This window comes from Embiotoca jacksoni, unplaced genomic scaffold (genome assembly GCF_022577435.1).
Source record: "Embiotoca jacksoni isolate LCO1_2020_lvr unplaced genomic scaffold, fEmbJac1.0.p SCAF_13, whole genome shotgun sequence".
NCBI lineage: Eukaryota > Metazoa > Chordata > Actinopteri > Embiotocidae > Embiotoca > Embiotoca jacksoni.
The window spans coordinates 15736354-15756829 of NW_027185263.1; the positions used below are offsets into that span (position 1 = coordinate 15736354).

General features: G+C 43.2%; 1 protein-coding gene across 1 annotated transcript; it reads left to right on the top strand.

Moving 5' to 3' along the window:
• The first annotated feature begins 8589 nt into the window (after positions 1-8589).
• adssl (adenylosuccinate synthase, like) lies at positions 8590-18578 on the top strand. The gene is made up of 13 exons (XM_069146874.1): positions 8590-8949; positions 9492-9594; positions 12321-12389; positions 12558-12608; positions 12690-12759; positions 12895-13002; positions 13614-13695; positions 14692-14818; positions 14906-15060; positions 15733-15857; positions 15976-16073; positions 17134-17283; positions 17400-18578. Exons 1-13 carry the CDS (start codon positions 8635-8637, stop codon positions 17450-17452), a joined length of 1506 nt encoding a protein of 501 aa, XP_069002975.1. The 5' UTR covers positions 8590-8634; the 3' UTR covers positions 17453-18578.
• The last annotated feature ends 1898 nt before the right edge of the window (positions 18579-20476 follow it).

Here is a 20476-nt window from a genome sequence, read left to right on the forward strand (position 1 = left end):
GTTTCAACATAAATTTGTAATTTGAATTCAGAAAATGGAACAATTTAAAGAACATCAACAGCCCCGATAGTCAATCATTTCTGGAATGAGCTCATCGTGCGTCCAGATTAACCTACAGCCACGATATGAGGGCTGCATGTGACCTTGTGCACATCATAATTTTTATGTTTCAGCAAAAAGATGTCATTATCTGATCTAAATTGCAGCTACAATGATTATGACGACGTTATCTGTGTGGGAGATTAATGCTGGCTACATATTCCCTCTCTTGAAGACGGTGGACTCTGCACTGAGGTGTACTAATCCCCTTGAACTTGTGAGATAAGATAGGTGAGGTGGATGAATGAAGGAGCTGTAAAAGGACATTACTCAGAAGAAAAACAGCTATATTTTCAATAAACAATTTTAATATGTTAAAGGAGTTTGTGCTGAAAAACAGTGGAGCAACAGCCTTGTATGCTGATTTATGGGGCTGTAAATAGGACAAAACTTTTTCACTAGTCAGGAAAAATCTTGATTTAATAATCAGGTAGAGTCAAATGCAGACATGCACAGTCCATGTGATAAAATCTATAACGGAAGGTCCTTTAAACCAGAACAAAATATATGATTTTATGCCAGTATATAGTCCCTGTGGTTTGTGTCACATGTGCTGTTTTTTACTGTCGCCTTCAAGGTGAAGACCTTTGAAACTGGTATCATTCAGATTCATTTAACACCTATGTGTGTTTTTCCTACAGTGTACTTATACTATAGTTATTATTTATCACGTGTATTAATAATTTGTATGTATCTTAGTGCTCTCCACCAATCTGGGACACACCATTCATTCAGACGTTTACTGTGCTGCTGCCGTTCAATCTCGCTCTGTGACTGCTGTGCTGTTGCTTCACCCACTAATTGTATATTTATATATGAGAGAGATGAATGCAACAGACTTCATCCTGCCATCCTGCTACTAAAACACAAAAAGCAAAGTATCTTTGAATAAATGTTGTCCTTTATGGTGGAGGATCTTTTCCATGATGAAACTCTGATATAAAGTCTCATGAAACGCAACCTGATCAATCACACTCAAGTTTTTCAAACTCAGAAAAAACATATTTCACTGAGGGTTTAATGTGTTTTTTTTCTCTCGGTGGGGTCATGTGAGGTGTTGAATACATATTCTGTGCAGGAGGACAAAAGAGATGTGCTTGACGCTGGCCCTACCCTCCGGTCAGTCGGTGTGGAATCAGGATGTTGGACTGAGGGCAGGGCGGCGGGCCTGTTAAATATTGACCACGAGTGTAATAATTAACCTCCCACCAACTCCTGATCTCTTAAACTGGCTGCTCTGCCTCGCTGCCATATCTTCGCTGTCATTGCTGCCATTTGCATGCAAAAAAAGAGAGCTCTTTGAGACGCCTTTCTCTGTCAGTACCTGTACCCGTGTCTGTGTCCTAACCGGTCCTGGTCCTCTCTGCGGCTCTAATGCTGTGTTTCCTCTCTGCTGCTGCCTGTGTCACGACGTCCTGCTGCTCTTCAAACCTTTGGCCTCGCCTGTGAAATCCACCAGGCCACGTTGAAAGGTGAGTATGACTTATTCAAGAAAAACTAAATTTCATTTCAACTCATCTGTCATTCTTTAATATTATACCTGAATCTCTATATATTTATGTTCAAATCTTTGATCAGGTATTTTTGGGTGATTTTCCCTTTAACATAGGTTTAATTTTCAAATTCATGCTCATGTTTCTGGCTAAAATCAATAGCTGCATTCTGACTGAACACAGTAAAAAACAATCAAGTACAAGCATAGACAGCCATAAAGAGCTGCTTTTCATTTAAATGCTGTTCTATTTTTTTTTTTTTTTACTGCAAGGCAAAGTACGGGTACAGAGATGTTACCCTGCAAGTTAAACAAGACAGAATGAAAAACCATACAGACTTACAAATAAATTCATTAAACTGATCAAGTAGGAAGACAGTCTTTTAGTAATTATGAGGATAAATGTCTGCAAGCAGGAAATGCAGAGCCTGCAGGTACACAGGTCGGACACACCCATAAACTCTTCTATTGAAAGGCGCCCTCGTGTTGACAGCTGCCATAAAATCGGTGTTATCTCTACAGGCCTTGGCCCTTTGGCCGTGCTGTTGGAGGAGAGCGAGCAATGATGCCGTTTACCTGAGGCTGTAAAAACTGGGAGGAGGAAGTTGTCGGGTCAAAGTCACCTACAAGAGGAGGCTCCTCTCCTTAAAGCTGCTGCCTCCAAGTCCAAATCCAGAGTTGATCTCTGTGCTTTTCTTCTGCTGCTTCTTCTTCTCTTTCTCTGTCTTTCTCTCATCTCATCGTCAGCGGTACCAAACAGCCTTCGAGGAAACTGGATCCGATCAAAGGTTTGTTCATCTGATACTGCACTCAGAGAAGTTGATGAGATTTCTGGTGCTTGCTGGATGTAACAGCAACTCCATGTGGAAGTTGCTCTGTATTCCAGTGGAGGTGCTGTTACCTGCAGAGACCCACCAAACACAACATGAAGCCTGCACTCATCAGATTTGGTTTTCTGTTCATAATTATTATTATTATTATTATTATTATTTTTATTTTTGACCTGTTTTACTGGATGTCTTGCCGACAGATCACAAGGAGCTCGCTGTGACAGTGGGTGGATGTTTTTATGTTGATCTAGCCGAAGAGTGATGGGGCACGAGGTGATGACCTATGAATTGACAGCCAGTGATCTGTAACATCTGCCTGTCAGTTCTGTAGGCCACTGCTGCGTTTGTCCCTCTGAACGTGTTCAGATCCGAGCGACTGCATTCATCAATCGACTGTGACTTTTTTGTGGTTTTTGAAGTATCTTTTACATTGAATAAAACCTGAATGTCAGTCTGTCATTTGCTCTATATGTGAGAGAAAGTCAACTCAATTAACACATGTTTATTTTTACAACCTAAAATCACAAATATGCCTCAAAGGGATTGGGGAATAATTAATAAAGACTTTACTTTGAAAGCAGATAAACAAAAACAATGACAGACATGCAAATGATTATAGGATCATTTCAGGAATAGCAGATGAAGTTTCCTCAGAACAAATGTGTATACGTCATGTTATACTGAATCTGAAATGTTCTCAGTGACTATAAATGAAACTGGGAAGAGGAAGTAGACATGAAACTGTTATCCTAATCTCATGGAGACACATTCACACTCACTATGATTGCACTCATTTTAATACAATCATACATTTTTAAAAGTAAAGTAGAACTGATTCGTTATTATTTTACACATTAAAGTTGACAGAGTTTATTAATGTTTTCATAATGCGTGAAGATTCAGACTGCAAACAAATCTAGTGTTTACAAAGTCATCATTAAACTATGTTGACTCATAACGGCCATTACTTCACTTCTGCATTCACTCTTCTATTAATAATTCACCATTTTGAAGATGCCACATGTTCATCGGTCTGTTAAATGTCTCTGAGGATTAATAATAAACAACATATTATTCATTGTCATTGGCTGGTTCATTCTGCTTGAATCTCTCCAACAGCAGAATAAGTTATTAATATTGGTCGGGTGCTCCCGATGATACAACGTGGAGGTGCAGTTATTCTGTTACTCTAATCAAAGCATATAAAATATGTATTGAGATTAATTCAACCCTCCCCACTGTGTCAGGAAAGTGTTTTAAAGCACCAATATGTAACATGTTCTGAGCAGTGGTAGCAGCGGCCTCTGTGGCCACAGATGGTAATTACAGGATTCTGGTGCATTAAATTCTGCCTCATGACGGCACATGATCGAGGGGATAAACCTAATATCGACAGGTCTCGGAGCCACTGTAGCTACACCTTTACTCAGACAATCTGGGGTTATATACAAGTATATGTAACCAACTTTATTTCTACTTCTCGTAACAAAGAAATTAACAATAAAAAATGTCTGGACACTGAAAGGGGACAAAGCCAGGGAAAAGGCCAAGACCTGCTTCAGTCATCCATCGGCTGTGTTCACATGCTGATAAGGAAAAGTAACTATGTGGGTGTGTCAGTGCTGGAGCTCCAGTAAGATGCTGGGTCAACTGCTTCTTACTTACAATAAGAGGACCAGGATCATCCCGCAACTGGCAGTCCTCAATGACGAGGAACTCAACAAGCTGCTGCGAGTGAAGAGGACACTTTGTGTGGGAGATCCAACCCATTCACAAAAGATACACAGAGCAAGAGCAGATGTGGAATGAGTGCATGATTCCATACAGTCCCATGTGCACAAACCACATGTCATGTAACTTACAAAATTACAATTACCCACCAAGTTTACTTACTCGTTGAACTACAAAGTAATATTAACAAAAAATAAATAAATAAACAGAATTTATTGCCACCATGCTGCGTGGTTTCAGAAACCTTTTCTGGGACGAAACAGATGAGTCCAGAAAATAAACCAGAAACGTGTGCTGGACGCCACGGACGCACACTATGCTGGTTTACTTTTCTGTGTTTTGATTTAATGCATATTTAAAGTGAAATACTCCAGTCAGAGGGACCTTGAATTACAGCATTTCATACACATATGATGAAAACGCTGCCTCTGCTGCCACCTAGCAATTAACAAGTACTCCTCGATGCACAGATGTTGTGTTGATGATCGACAGAAAGGGAACAGATCTGAAACTTTAAGCGCACAAGGTCAGTAAGGTCAGAGTGAAATAACTGTTTTATCACCACCTGACTGAGGGTATTTGAGCTGTCATGTAGAATTGTGCACAACATACAGTGGGTACGGAAAGTATTCAGACCCCTTTACATTTTTCACTCTTTGTTTCATTGCAGCCATTTGCTAAAATCAAAAAAGTTCATTTTATTTCTCATTAATGTACACTCAACACCCCATCTTGACAGAAAAAAACAGAAACGTAGAAATTTGTGCAAATTTATTAAAAAAGAAAAACTGAAATATCACATGGTCATAAGTATTCAGACCCTTTGCTCAGTATTGAGTAGAAGCACCCTTTTGAGCAAGTACAGCCATGAGTCTTCTTGGGAATGATGCAACAAGCTTTTCACACCTGGATTTGGGGATCCTCTGCCATTCTTCCTTGCAGATCCTCTCCAGTTCCGTCAGGTTGGATGGTGAACGTTGGTGGACAGCCATTTTCAGGTCTCTCCAGAGATGCTCAATTGGGTTTAGGTCAGGGCTCTGGCTGGGCCAGTCAAGAATGGTCACAGAGTTGTTCCGAAGCCACTCCTTTGTTATTTTAGCTGTGTGCTTCGGGTCATTGTCTTGTTGGAAGGTGAACCTTCGGCCCAGTCTGAGGTCCAGAGCACTCTGGAAGAGGTTTTCTTCCAGGATATCTCTGTACTTGGCCGCATTCATCTTTCCTTCAATTGCAACCAGTCGTCCTGTCCCTGCAGCTGAAAAACACCCCCATAGCATGATGCTGCCACCACCATGTTTCACTGTTGGGATTGTATTGGGCAGGTGATGAGCAGTGCCTGGTTTTCTCCACACATACTGCTTAGAATTAACGCCAACAAGTTCAATCTTGGTCTCATCAGACCAGAGAATCTTATTTCTCATAGTCTGGGAGTCCTTCATGTGTTTTTTGGCAAACTCTATGCGGGCTTTCATATGTCTTGCACTGAGGAGAGGCTTCTGTCGGGCCACTCTGCCATAAAGCCCCGACTGGTGGAGGGCTGCAGTGATAGTTGACTTTGTGGAACTTTCTCCCATCTCCCTACTGCATCTCTGGAGCTCAGCCACAGTGATCTTTGGGTTCTTCTTTACCTCTCTCACCAAGGCTCTTCTCCCACGATTGCTCAGTTTGGCTGGACGGCCAGGTCTAGGAAGAGTTCTGGTCGTCCCAAACTTCTTCCATTTAAGGATTATGGAGGCCACTGTGCTCTTAGGAACCTTGAGTGCTGCAGAAATTATTTTGTAACCTTGGCCAGTAGTGATGTTACGAGGTGTGCCGACGCTTCGAAGCGTGTGTCGAGTAATGGAGGGGGCGTTTCCTCGAAGCGTGTGTCGAGGCTTGCTTCATTTAGGGGAGGAGCCAAAAATGATGACGTCCGAAGCCTCGCTGCCCGGCTGTACCACGTGACTGCTTCGGGAAGTGGTTCAGATTTTGCCGGGAGGTTTGACGGCAATATAAACCCCTCAGGCTCCTTTCAAAATGTGGGTTGTTGGTGGAGAGTTGGGGTCAGTTGAGGGTTTGGATAGTTTGGAGAGTTTAGAGAGAGAGATAGTTTGGAGATTTAGGAGAGTGAGGAGAGAAGGAGGTGATAAGATGGAGCCAGATAGGAAGAGGAGGATTTCCCCTGTGTGGGAACACTTTGATTTAATAACTCCTAATAAGCTAAATCTAACTCTATTTCAGACACATTAGGTTTGCTTATCAAGAACTGTATTCTTCAGTTTCTTATTTTATTCAAAGGTGAGGTGTTTATTGTGCTCCAAGGAGTTGAGGTACAATAACAACACCTCATCCATGCTGAAGTGTTACCGTGCCTTGCATGAGAATAAGGAGGAAACTGGAGCTTCACCCAGACAAGGTAAGTCATTACAATATTACAAATGCACCATCACAATTTTTCCCTGTTCACTTTTGTTTATTGTGCAAATAAAGACAGGTAACAGACACTGTATTTATTCTCTTTTAACCAGCCACCAGAAAACAAGAGGTGGATGAAGCCCTCGTCTCCATGATAGTGAAGGACACACAGCCCTTCAGTATTGTGGATGATGTTGGATTCAGGGCATTTGTGTCCAAACTGGATCCTAATTATGTCCTCCCTACAAGGCAGGTATGTATGGGTGCATGCATGAAACAAATGAGTACTTTATTGTGTCTCACAGTTCAGCACTATATGTTTTTTCCTTGAGGCTCTGAAGGCCATGGTGGAGGCCAAGTATGAGTCAGCTAAGGAGAAGGAGAAGGCTAAAGTGGAAAAGGTGGCTGCTGTTAGCCTTACTTCTGACATGTGGACATCCACAAAACCAAAAACTGTTGAGAAACTGTTATTTCTGAATAAAAATAAATAAAATGTCCCCTGTCCTGTACATCATTGTCCAAGTTACACAAGCATATTCAGTCCCCTCTTCCTAGTTCCACAAGCACTTCCACTGTCCTCTGCCTGCTGAAGCCCATGCCATTTTCCTAAAGTGACAGAAAAATATTATTACACAACATGCCATATCATATGATACTACCATTTTGGGAAAATTTACACACACAGAATACATTCAAAAAATATTTTATTATGCACATGTGATGTATGTACAGAAATTATTTGGTCATACATTTTTGTAATTCATAGTCATTCCCAACAGCCATAACAGACACAAACATTCAATGCATCACATGATGTGGTTCAGATACAGCTGCCTGTGATTATACACTTGGCCAGTAGGTGGTTTCGTGTGCACATGAAGCTTCGAGTAATGAACCCTTTCTAGAACCAATTGGCTGAAGTGGTTCGATGCCTCATGAGGCTTCATCTCACCATCACTATTGGCCAGATCTGTGCCTTGCCACAATTCTGTCTCTGAGCTCCTTGGACAGTTCCTTCGACCTCATGATTCTCATTTGCTCTGACATGCACTGTGAGCTGTAAGGTCTTATATAGACAGGTGTGTGCCTTTCCTAATCAAGTCCAATCAGTTTAATTAAACACAGCTGGACTCCAATGAAGGAGTAGAACCATCTCAAGGAGGATCAGAAGAAATGGACAGCATGTGAGTTAAATATGAGTGTCACAGCAAAGGGTCTGAATACTTATGACCATGTGATATTTCAGTTTTTCTTTTTTAATAAATTTGCACAAATTTCTACATTTCTGTTTTCTTTCTGTCAACATGGGGTGCTGAGTGTACATTAATGAGAAATAAAATGAACTTTTTTGATTTTAGCAAATGGCTGCAATGAAACAAAGAGTGAAAAATGTAAAGGGGTCTGAATACTTTCCGTACCCACTGTATTAATATAAATTAGCCTCCCATATACTCATCTATTATCAGCCTATTTTGGTCAGTGAACAACCTCAGATAATATGCTGTTTGATTAAAATAGTTAAAATTGATTGATTAATCATTTAATTAATTTATAATTTAATTAATCAAAGCATCTGTTTCCCCCAATATCAGCAGACAAACATTTCTATCCGAATTTTTTTTTTTAAACCCCAAATGTGGGTTTACATTTCATGTCCATTTTCAACAGAAGATGTAAATAAATAAACCCAGAAACGTCGCTAAGAACACAATTTGGGCTTTTCCCTGTCACAAAATAAAACGCGCTGCGTAGTCGCGACGATGAAAACGAAGCCGGAAGTGGTGATTTGATCTTTATATTTATGTACTCTTTGTGAACCGTGCACTGCTTTGGTCTTTTACTTGATTTATCCTTCCGGAAAAAGAGTTTCATGCAACATTTACGTATCAGTTAATCGACCCGAACAGTGTATTCATATTATAATATTAATATAAGTTGTTACGGTTCCACAATAGATGTATTGATGTCCAGGAGAACTGAAGACGTAACAGAAAACACTGCCATCTAGCGGCGCGGCGGCGGACGAGCACTTCCTGTACAGCAGAGAACGCGGTAAAACGACATCCTGGTTTGGAGAAGCAGGGCAGCAGCATGGCATCCGATAGCAGCGTGGCTAACGTACGAGAGACCGCGTCCCTGAACGGGGAACCGGTCGTGAAGCGACCCCGGGACAGCGACGCGCAGGACACCTCGCTCCGGACCCAGAAGGAGCCTCAGGACAAAGTGCCCGTCGTGCTCGGCGTGAAGCGGCCCCGGGACAGCGACGCGCAGGACACCTCGCTCCGGACCCAGAAGGAGCCTCGGAACAAAGTGACCGTCGTGCTCGGAGCGCAGTGGGGCGACGAGGGGAAAGGAAAAGTTGTGGACCTGCTTGCTATGGACGCAGATATCGTCTGCAGGTGCCAGGTACGGAACCACACCGTCGTGTTCACGTCACACTTCACGTTCAAACGGCGCCACTTCGCTCAATGTCGTCGCTTTGCAAACGTTTGCAGCAGGAAGAGTCGGTTTAAAGTCGTTGACGCGCCGCCGCCGTTAAATATTCACGACCGACGTAACAACGTCAACAACCTTGTCTGACCTCCCGGATGTGGAAGTGCGTAAAGTAACGCTTAACGAGGTCATCTGTTTCTCGTATTTATCTTCTGCCGCGGCAGCGAAGTGGGACTTGAACGCAGCAAATGACCCGCGACGCACAGAGAGTGACGTCACGATACCAGCTGTCCCTCCGCGCGGGTCAATAAACCACGTTTTACAAAAACGTGGTTTATTGATCTATTTCGTTGTGAACCGGAAACAGGAGTTACCGCAAAAGCTGTTGAATGACTTCGCCCTGTGCTCATAATTATACAAACAACACGGTGTTCGTCTCTCTGCTGTCTCTCTGCTGTCTCTCTGTTGTCTCTTCTGTCTGCTTTCCAGTGACCCGTTTCTGTCCTCTTTTGCAGGGAGGCAACAATGCGGGTCACACGGTGGTGGTGGACTCGGTGGAGTACCACTTCCACCTGCTGCCCAGCGGGGTGCTCAACAAGAAGGCCGTCTCCTTCATCGGTACGACATCCTTGTGTTTTATGTTGGACGTTTTGAAGATGGCGGGATGATCAGAGGTCCCGCTAAAACCATAAAACGGCAGTATACGACCGTTATGTGTGTGAAAACATCTGAACCGGCCTTATTAGTGCTTCGATACCACGTTGAAACGGAGTTCTTTCAGTGACTAGTTCAGACTAAGTGATAGAAACACCTGCCGGTCGGTACAGCATCACCACAAACTACAGCCTGAACAATGGCTTCTCTGTCGGCCACACTAATGCAGTCTTTAAAAAAAAAAAAAAAAAAATTAGCACAAGCCCAAATTCAAAACTAATCCCAAGTCATACTAATAAGTCTGAAAATGCATTTCACATGACCCCCCATGTACAGCGGGAAAGACGCCAACTAAAACCGGCGACACGCCGAATTTAATCCGATTCTGTGACTAGCGGTGTTGGTTGGGATTAGGCACGAGGGGTGTTAAGAGTGAGGGGAAGACAATGAGGGTACTGAGTGGGATCGGTCACCAAATACAGACCACCGTCGGCGCCCCGTGCAGAGTTTGAACGCTCCACATAAATGTACCAAAAGTTACGTGTTTTTAAAGGAAAATGTGTTTGGTTGTGCGGAGCGGCAAGAAGAAAGGTGGAGGGATTGAGGTCTATGTGAACGAGAGGTGGTGCAATCCCGACCACGTGGGTGTGAAGGAACGTTTCTGTAGCCCGGACGTTGAACTTGTAGCCGTGGGGATGCGCCCGTATTATTTGCTGAGGGAGTTCTCGTCCGCCATCGTTATCGCTGTTTACGTTCCTCCGTCAGCTGACGTAGAGGCAGCAGTGGACACCATCTGCTCCACTGTGGCTAAACTGCAGACTCAGCATCCCGGTGCATTTTGGCAGTTACTGGAGACTTTAACCAGTCTGGATGAAGCTCTGACAACTTTACACCAGTATGTGAACTGCCCCACCCGGGACAATAAAACTCTGGACCTACTGTATGCTAATGCCATGGATGAATACAGTACTACTGCCCTTCACCCCCTCGGTAGATCAGACCACAACCTGGTCCTGCTGACTCCCAGGTATGTCCCCCTGGTGCAGAGGCAGCCTGCGACCACCAGGACTGTGAGGAGGTGGACACAGGAGGCTAAAGACGCCCTGCAGGACTGCTTTGGGTCCACGGACTGGGATGTGCTGTGTGGACCACATGGGGAGGACATCAACAGCAGGACGGACTGTATCACAGAATACATTAAATTCTGTGAACACACCACCGTACCATCCCGGACTGTACACTGCTTCCCCAACAATAAGCCGTGGATCACCAGTGACCTGAAGGTGCTTCTTAATCAGAAGAAAGCAGCCTTCAGGTCTGGGGACAGGGACGAGCTCAGGAGAGTGCAGCGCCACCTGAAGGAGAAGATGAGAGAGTACAAGGACTCCTACAGGAGGAAGCTGGAGGCCAAAGTCCAGCAGAACAACGTGAGGGAGGTGTGGACCGGTATGAAGGAGATTACTGGGTTCAAGAGGAGAGAGAGACAACCAGGGGGAACCTGGAGAGAGAGAGACAACCAGGGGGAACCTGGAGAGAGAGAGACAACCAGGGGGAACCTGGAGAGGAACAACCAGGGGGAACCTGGAGAGGTCCAATGAGCTAAACTGTTTCTTCAACAGGTTTAGTTCACCGCCCTCATCTGTCTCCTCCACACCTTACACCTCCCAAACACCTCTGCTGCCCCCCCCCCCCCCCCCGTTCCCCCTGGTGAGCTGCATGGACACAGAGCCCTCAACTTCAAAGGGCTCTTCCTCCATCGACACCATGACCCCCCCCACCCCCCCCCCCTCTCTGTGAAGACTAGCCAGGTTAGGAGACAGCTGGAGAGAATCCACCAGCGCAAGGCTGCAGGACCTGACGGCATCAGCCCCGTGGTCCTGAAGACCTGCGCTGTCCAGCTGGCCGAGGTCCTACAACACCTCTTCAACCTGAGCCTGAAGCAGGAGGAGGTCCCGGTGCTGTGGAAGACGTCCTGTCTGGTTCCTGTCCCCAAGAAGACGACTCCATCCGGCCTCAACGACTACCGACCGGTTGCCCTCACATCTCATGTGATGAAGGTGCTGGAGAGGCTGGTCTTGGCCCACCTCAGGCTGCTGGTGAAATCTTCTCTGGACCCGCTGCAATTTGCGTACCAGCCTCATGTGGGAGTGGACGACGCCCTCATCTACCTGCTGCAACGAGCTCAGTCTCACCTGGATGGAACCGGTGACTCTGTGAGAATCACTTTCTTTGATTTCTCCAGTGGATTCAACACCATCCAACCACTGCTGCTGAGTGAGAAGCTGCGGGTGGTGGGGGGTGGACACGTCCACCGTCTCCTGGATCACTGACGATCGATCGATCGATCGTGGATGTCGCCGTAGATTTAGTGCGGTGTGCCTAATAAACCCCAATAGGAACAGCAAAGAACAGAATAAATGCAAATAATTTACTGTATTTGTGCCAAAATATCTAATTTTTACATTCCTCTGATTCTGAGGTTTCTATTTGCGTCTTGTTTATCTCCCGTGCCCTTTTGATAGCTGTTTAATTTTAGAACTGTAAAAACATGAAATGAGGAAAGCGTAAACGCAGAGGTGTTTTATGGATAAAAGCTTTGGGAAAACGTTAACAAAAAGTTTACTGAACATTTTGTATAACGCAAGAGGGGATTTCTTACGAGGATTGTTAAATTTCTTCTCTCGCTACAGGAAACGGAGTCGTGATACACCTGCCGGGTCTGTTTGACGAGGCCAAAAAGAACCTGCTTAAAGGCAATGGTAAAGTGTCAGACCAGAAACGTGTGTTTAAATGATATATTCGTTTAATTCAAAGGTCCAAAAAGGTTTCTGAAATGTGCATCAATAACATAACATGAACAGGGAGACACAATAGACGGTCGCTATGGTGACAATGTTGTAACGTGTGGGTTATTGTATTACATGCAGGGTTACAAGGATGGGAGGAGAGATTAAAAATTTCCGACCGTGCCCACATTGGTGAGTAAAAATGTTTTCTCCTCAAAGAGTTTTTGAATAAAAGCATGTCCTCTTATTGACGACCTCTACTTTCACCTCCAGTGTTCGACTTCCATCAAGCGGTTGATTGCATCCAGGAGGAGCAGCGGCAGCAGCAAAAAGAAGGGAAAAAGTAAGTCTCCTCTCGTCAGTCTGTACGTGTGGAACGAAGTGCACTGTGACGGTTCTCAAGCTGTCTTTTTATGGAATACTTTCTTGTGGTCGTTTTGCGCCGGTTACCAACGTTGTGTTGTTACTTGTGCTTCAGCCTGGGAACCACGAAGAAAGGTATCGGTCCGGCCTACTCGTCCAAAGCCGCTCGAAACGGTCTGCGAGTCTGTGACCTTGTCTCAGATTTCAAAGTGTTCGAGGACAAGTAAGGATGTTTTTATTTTCTTCATGTTATGTGTTTTGACCATCATCAGTGACTCAAAATATGACCTCTCATGGACTGCTGCTGTGAACCTCAGTCCAACATTTGAACACCTTGAAGGGATTGTGAATGTCACAATGATTGGATGGTGAATCGTTGCACTGTTTAATGTCTAAATCTGCTCTTTTTTTTTTTTTTTTTTGCCAAACTTGAACAGAAACTGCAGCTGTTTCCCCTCAATACATGCGACAAATACTCAGAATACTAGTTTGAGTTTATGAATTCATTTTAAGAGCATTTAAATCCAATTTTAACAAAGCTATTTTCTCAAATCAATCACAACGAGCAGATTTATTTTGAAGCGTTGTAACACATTCAATCACTAAGTGTGTATGTTCTCCTGCCAGCAGGTGGCGACATCTTGCTTTCTAAAATAAAAAAAATACAAATAAAAACCTGCTGGCACCCTGCTTTCATCAAGGTGTTATCTACTTGTTAAAGTCTGTCCTGTGTATCACGTTGTGAAGTGCAGTGTATTCACAAGGGCTAAACATGAACCTGCATGAACACAAACGAACAAACCGCTCACCTCTGTCCTCCGTCGGGTTTTGCAGGTTTCGGATGTTGGTGGAACATTTCCAGGCCATGTATCCCAAACTCTACGTCGACATCGACGGCGAACTGGAGCAGCTGAAGGTGAGGACTGCTCTCCTCGTGGAGACGTTTCTCTCTATTATTTGACTCCGTTGTTTGGTGTTGATATTGTGACAGTCGGCCAGTTTCAGGGTCTTGCAGCAGATAATGAGTTCGTTAGATGTCAATCGCAGCTGATCACTGCATGATGCACGCTGGTTACATCTCTGTCCAACCTGATGCTCACTGCGCTGCCTCGGGGCATGATGGGAGAACTCTTGGCTCTCCCCTGATCTAATAGCTGATTGGTTTTGATGCTCAACAATATGATATATAATAGAAATGTTTTATTTCTGTTGGATAGGAGAGGTTTGGATTTTGTCTTATTTTGAAGGTTTATTCTGTTGACAGATGTTTCAGTGAAAGAGGCTGAATATATATTTCAAGTTACACATCATCAAAGTGCACACAATATATCACAGTTCACTCTGTTGTAATATGAATCATGTTTTCATTGTATTTAGTTTAAGAAATAAACGGTCTGTTCAGATGATTTATAGACTGCTGCAAACTGATAAGATGCTGGATTACATGAGACTTTGTGTAAAATGGAGGCTGAACAATGAACAGGAATCATCTCTCATAATGAAAACTGTTGTAGACGGAGTCCAAACTTATATAAGGATCTAATACCATCTTATTAAATTGGGGTCAGACATAACAGGATATAAATGTTTCTGTCACTTGATGTTCAGACTGAAGTGCTGCTGTAAATTTGACTGCAGCTGTTTGCTTTTCCTGCTTCCACTTCCAAATCTCTGATGTAATAAAGATTTATACTCTGGATTAATCTCAGGAAATTCAATCACTTTAATGCAGCTTTTAAGACCAAATAATACCAAAAAAAAGAAATCACTGACAGCTTTGAAGTGATGGGAAATAATTTACTTAATAGGATGGATGATTGTTAATGTGTTATTTATTGTTCAACAGTGCTCATCTTTTCCACCAACAGTACCATATTTCTGTCAGTGAATTTATTCTTGTGACTGTTTTCAGCTCTACGCTGAGAAACTGCGCCCTCTGGTGACTGACGGTGTGTACTTCATGTACAAAGCTCTGACTGGACCCAGTAAGAAAATCCTGGTGGAGGGAGCCAACGCTGCTCTCCTGGATATTGACTTTGGTGAGCAACAACGGCTTTGTTCATTTGATTAGGTAGATGGGTGGATGTCGTTTCCTCCTCAGACTTAACAGCTGTTTCTCCTCTCAGGGACGTATCCTTTCGTGACGTCCTCTAACTGCACCGTGGGAGGCGTGTGCACCGGCCTCGGCGTGCCTCCGTCTTACGTCGGCCACGTGTACGGTGTCGTCAAAGCGTACACTACTCGCGTGGGCGTCGGTGCTTTCCCAACGGAGCAGAACAACGTGAGTAAAGACACTCATTTGTAGCAAGTCGGTATTTTAAACGTGTTCACGACAAAGATCCTGTTAATGTCGACGAGCTGAAGAGCTGCCGATTGTTGAGGATCAGATTCTTCACACTGGTGCGCAGCAGCGGCTATTTAAAAGCACTTCTCATTACTATTCAAAGATCTTAAGAGCAACGAACTGTCTTTTAAGTAGCATCTCACGCAGTAAAGCAGTTTGCTCTGAGAGATGAACCTTCCTACTGGTTCCTCTTGTCTCTCGCTGTCCTCCTGCCTGCAGTGGCATCATCACTGGTTCAGGTTGTGTGGTCAGCTGCAGCCTTGAGATTATAGATGCGGACTTGTGGCCAGATGAAAGTCAGTTCACGTCTCTCAGGTTGCTGGCAAAACCCTTTGTGGGGATGTGCACTTTAACAGGAGCAGCTCGACAGCGCGGCAGCGTGGTTGCCGTGGGAACCTCCCGGATGTGAGTGACGCAGGGTGAAAACTGGAAAAGAGCCTCAGCGCTCAGCTGACGCTTTCTACATAAATGATGGTTTCCAAACAGGCAGAATCGGCACGATTACCATTAGATTTAATTAAATATGTTTTTCCTTTGTATAATTCTGTTTTCGAAACCAGCTGCTCTTTGTCTTCAGCTGAAATAGTGCATTTATTGATCGTTTTACAGGAGACCGGGGAGCTGTTACAGTCCAGAGGGAGGGAGTTCGGCGTGACAACAGGCAGAAAGAGGCGTTGCGGTTGGCTGGATCTGATTTTGGTCAGATACGCTCACATGGTCAATGGCTTCTCTGCGTAAGGAACCATCAAACCCTCTCAGAATATTACCCTCACCTGCTCGTGCTCCAGTCGTAAGCTTCATCACACTCGGTGTATTGTCATGGCAGCTGAACAGAGTTGCTGTGTTTTGCAGAATTGCCCTGACCAAGCTCGACATTTTGGACACACTGCCTGAGATTAAAGTGGGCGTGGCCTATGAGGTTAACGGACAACCTTTGGCAAGTTTCCCAGGTAGGTTCCTCCCACTAAAACAGAAAATTAGTATGAATTCAACAGTGAAAAATAACAAGACATTTGAATGACTTCAGATTAAGTGTTTTCGTTGCCTTAAATGAAACACAGAGGACGAGTTTGATGACTGAAAGGCTGCAGCTGCTGATTATTATCGTCAGTCACTGTCATTTTTTTTTTTCAGTTAATTGATTGTAATAGCTGAAAATGGAGAATAAAAAAAAAAAGGACTCCATAAATTCCTAAAACTCAGCGTATCAACATTTTAATATACTGTTTTTTGTGTCAGCCCTACAGCCCCAAACCCAAAGATATTTAATTTCTTTCCAGTGATATAAAACAGTATAAAGTACAGATATTAAAGCAGCAAATCTTCACGCATTTGAGACGATTTATTCAGATTGTTGTTGATTCATTGTCTTTCCACACTAGCTGACTACAGTTTGTTGTGCAAAGTGAAGACTCTCTCTCCGTCCGTCCAGTCTTAATGTCATACACATAATTAGTGTATAGAAACTGCTCACATGTCAATGAACACGGCTTTAATGCTCCATGGGGTCTTTTTTTTTTTTTTTTTTACATGACTCAGCCTTTTCCAATCATGAAATGCAACATCTTGGGCTTTTCTAAATGCATGTTGCAGCACCGTTGAAGGTGCATTTATCTCCTTTATCTCTGTTTGCAGTGACGAATGAAGCAAATGAAATTGTTAAGCTTCTGAACCAGAGGGTGATAAACCAACTCCTCTTTCTTCTCCGCTCTAAATGACACTGCAGCGTGTTCACGCAGATTTTTCCCTCGTTAATTTTTCTGGTCAATGCGCTGTCTCCCCCCCCCCGATTCAGACTTGTTTGAGTGCGTTTTGCTTGCGCTGCAGCTTTTAGGCAGCGGGAGATACTCTTCGCAGCAAATCAAATAATAAATGTATCATTCCTGCACACTGGGACTGTAGATACCAGTAAAAGAAAGGTGTCCAGCTTGTTGTTTTGTGCACAGCCCTCCGATGAATCTGTAAATCAAACCAAAAACATTTCATTCTTATAAATCTCTTCTGTTGCAGCAAACTTGGACGTTTTGACGCGGGTGTCGGTGGACTACGAGACCCTGCCCGGCTGGTGCTGCAGCACTGAGGCAGCCCGGAGCTTCGACGAGCTGCCGTCAGAGGCACAAGATTACATTCACTACATTCAGAAATTCCTGCAAGTGCCAGGTTTGTAAAGAGACACTTTACATTAACGGAGAAACTGCAGCCAAAACCATTCTTCGCTTTGCCAAACCTGCCACTCACATTTTCCCTTTGTTTTTTTCCTCTCTCTCCTTTTTCAGTGAAGTGGGTGGGAGTCGGCAAATCCAGAGAGAACATAATCAAACTGTTTTGATCCCTCTGCAGTTTCCACTTCTGCAGTCCTCAACGAAAACTCGGATGATTCAGGTTTTCATAGAATAACAGACGAGTTTAACACACAAACTCTGTCCTAAAGGAAACGCATCACCAGCAAGGCCACCTATGAGACCTTGAGCTGCTGCTTGTGCATCACATCTACAATAATTGCTGGCAAACATAATTTAAGCATTCCACATGTTCTTTTCTATATTTATTAGGGTGTTAATTTTTACAGCCCGGTGCAAAGGGCTCGATCAGTCTTTAATCCATTCCAAAGTAAAGCACAGTTTATTTTTCAGCATTTGAAACATTGACATCTGTTCACCACGCAGTTATTTTTTTACGTGGATTGAAAAGCAACTGATGAACATATGGAGAAGCTTCCGTGTTACAAAGAAATCACATTAAAACAGATTATTTTCAGGCTCCGTAACAGCATTGAGAAACGATTGGAAGCCGTTGACGGTCATGAACTTTTCTATTGAATGATTTTAAACCGCTTTGAAAACATTAATGCATCTCAGTTACATTTGTAAAAAAAAAAAAAAAAAAAAAAAAAATCCATGATGAGTGTTGAAATGAGTATGGTGCTTGAAGGATGAATGAGCACTAAGCAACTTGAACTGGAAAAAATAGTTAACCTCCACATATTTGATAATTATGAGTAAATGTAAAGAAAACGGTGAGCAGTGATGTACAGAGAACATCTCAGTGTTTCAGGCGCACCCGGTTTCAATGTTTGAAAATGTGGTTATCGTCACACATCTCTCCTGAATATACGGTTGCCAGGAGCTGAATGAGCCTAATGGTGGGTAACCGACGACATATGACTGTTGGGCAGCTCAGCAAGTAGCGTCACGAACCTCGTCACGGTAACCGCAATAAGCAGAAGGTTTAACAGTCGGACTGGGTGGGTCACTGGGGGGGTCACTGGGTGGTTCAGTTCACACATCATGCCAATAATGTAAAAGACTCGTACTCTTTACTATTATCATTAAAAGGAAACCATAAAATGTAGTGGTTTTAGTTTGTCATTTTTATCCAGTAGGTGTGAAACCTATTTTTGAGAGTGCAATTTGTTCTTTTAATGTAAGATTAAAAAAAAAAAAACTTGGGAGACATTCTGCGAGTCTTTAATGCTTCTGGTAGCTTTAGCATATTAATTTAGTAATTACACAGTATTTCTTCACCGACGTCACAGTGAAGAGAGTAGCTCTTCTCTCCTGCACCTCCACACTCCTCTCAGCCAGCCTGTCACATTTTTCTCTCAACCTTTCCTCCTTTGCGCCCTCCTCAGTTATGTTGACTTCCTCTCGCCGTTTAAAAGCTTCTCGGGACCTAGAGGAATTGGATTAAAGTGTAAAGTGGATTCCTTGGCCAATCGATTGGAGGTGTAACCGTGCGCTAGTGCTTCCCAGATCTTCAGTCTTTCTAATGCGTTAAAGGCCCCGAACACCCACACAGGTGGTTTCAGCCGCCCGGATCTGACCTCCGCTCCGGTTGATGTTGAGTACAGATGGGATGGGAAATAACATCATGTCACTACAGTCTGTATACTTAACAATAATATAGTGAAGGTCGAATAAGTTATTAATAAATTGTTGGATGTGTACCAGAACTAATAGGAGAGTTGGAGAGATGCCAGACAGCCTGAACGTGTCCACACTCTTGAGAAAAGGACGATTCCTGAGTTAGCTTTGAACTCTGCATTAATAATCTCAGTATGTTGGATTTAGGAGGATCAATTGGTAGCAATGAAATACAAGATATATAGTTGTGTTTCTGTTAGAGTATATTCACCTGAAACAAGATGTTGAGTCTTCCTCCACAGAGTGCACCATGTTGTAGCCCAGAAGACACAAACCAAACACTAGCTACGTGTTCCTTCATCCATACTGCCATATTGTCTCGTAAGCCAAAAACAGATTTAATATGTCCCAGTACATAGTATGTTAAATGTAGTACGCCAAAATGCCAGGATGTCCTACTACATCTGGTTGTATTTTGCCGTGTGCAGACCAGCACGCTTCTCTGGCTGTTCTGACCTACAATGCGCAGCAGAAGATGCGTCACTCCGACTGAGCCACTGAGAGAGTTGGTGGCGCCGACCGGTTGCAGTTAGTAAAAGGAAGAAGAAGAAGAATCGGCAATAAGAAGTGTGATTTAAGTGTCGCACTCGTTCCAAATTGCAATGTTTTTTCTTTTATTTCAAACGTCGCTCTGCGGATCGCGATGGATTTGGCCAGAAGAGTCCAAGTTCAAGGCCCGTTTTTATGACAAAGTGGTATGTCCCAATGAATACGGCATTAAATTGGAATTGCTGAAATTTTAGGTAAACTTGTAATGTAAAACGCTGGCCTATTTGTGAAACTGCACACCTTTTTTTTTCACATCTAGACCATGAGACCAAATCCACATTCATAATCACGAGACCGGTTTAGTCTGCTAGATTATAAAAGTGAAGCCACACTTTAAAACACATTTTTAGATTTGTGTTACACCTTAAGAAGAAATAAAGAAAATGTAACAAAAGGTGAGAATATACCAGAATATGAGTCTTTCAAGCTGTTTCGATCAATTTTCTTCGAAAAATTTACACAACTAAATCTAAACTTATCTTGAGTTTTAGCCTTTTTTAAGTCATGTTATGAGCATCTTATTGTTCTGTTGAGCGTTGTATTAAGTCGTGGAAAAGTTTGTTCAAACTGCACCACTGTGTCTTTCTAACATTAACCCTAAACGCCATTTGATTTATGTGCTTTTAGATTAAGAATTTGCAACAGAACAACGTCACCATAACTTTCAACAATTTGAAAAGACAAAAAAGTATATCTGAACACTATTTTGAATTAAGTAAATAAAAATACCTTAAAGAATTTAATTCAAATTTTCGGTGTGCTGTTTCTGATGCTTGTTCTCTGACTCCACACTGAAAGTGTGTCTTCCCTTAAACGACCAAAGCTGCAGACGTTTGCTAACCAGTCAATTTCCAGTCCGCGAAGTCCCTGCATCATCAAAA

What these genes read in the sequence shown, in the direction of transcription:
- adssl (XM_069146874.1), top strand. Translation starts at nt 8,635, where the DNA reads ATGGCATCCGATAGCAGCGTGGCTAACGTACGAGAGACCGCGTCCCTG. An exon ending in GAAGGCCGTCTCCTTCATCG is followed by an intron (nt 9,595 to 12,320) that starts GTACGACATCCT and finishes CTCTCGCTACAG; the next exon opens with GAAACGGAGTCGTGATACAC. An exon ending in GAACCTGCTTAAAGGCAATG is followed by an intron (nt 12,390 to 12,557) that starts GTAAAGTGTCAG and finishes TATTACATGCAG; the next exon opens with GGTTACAAGGATGGGAGGAG.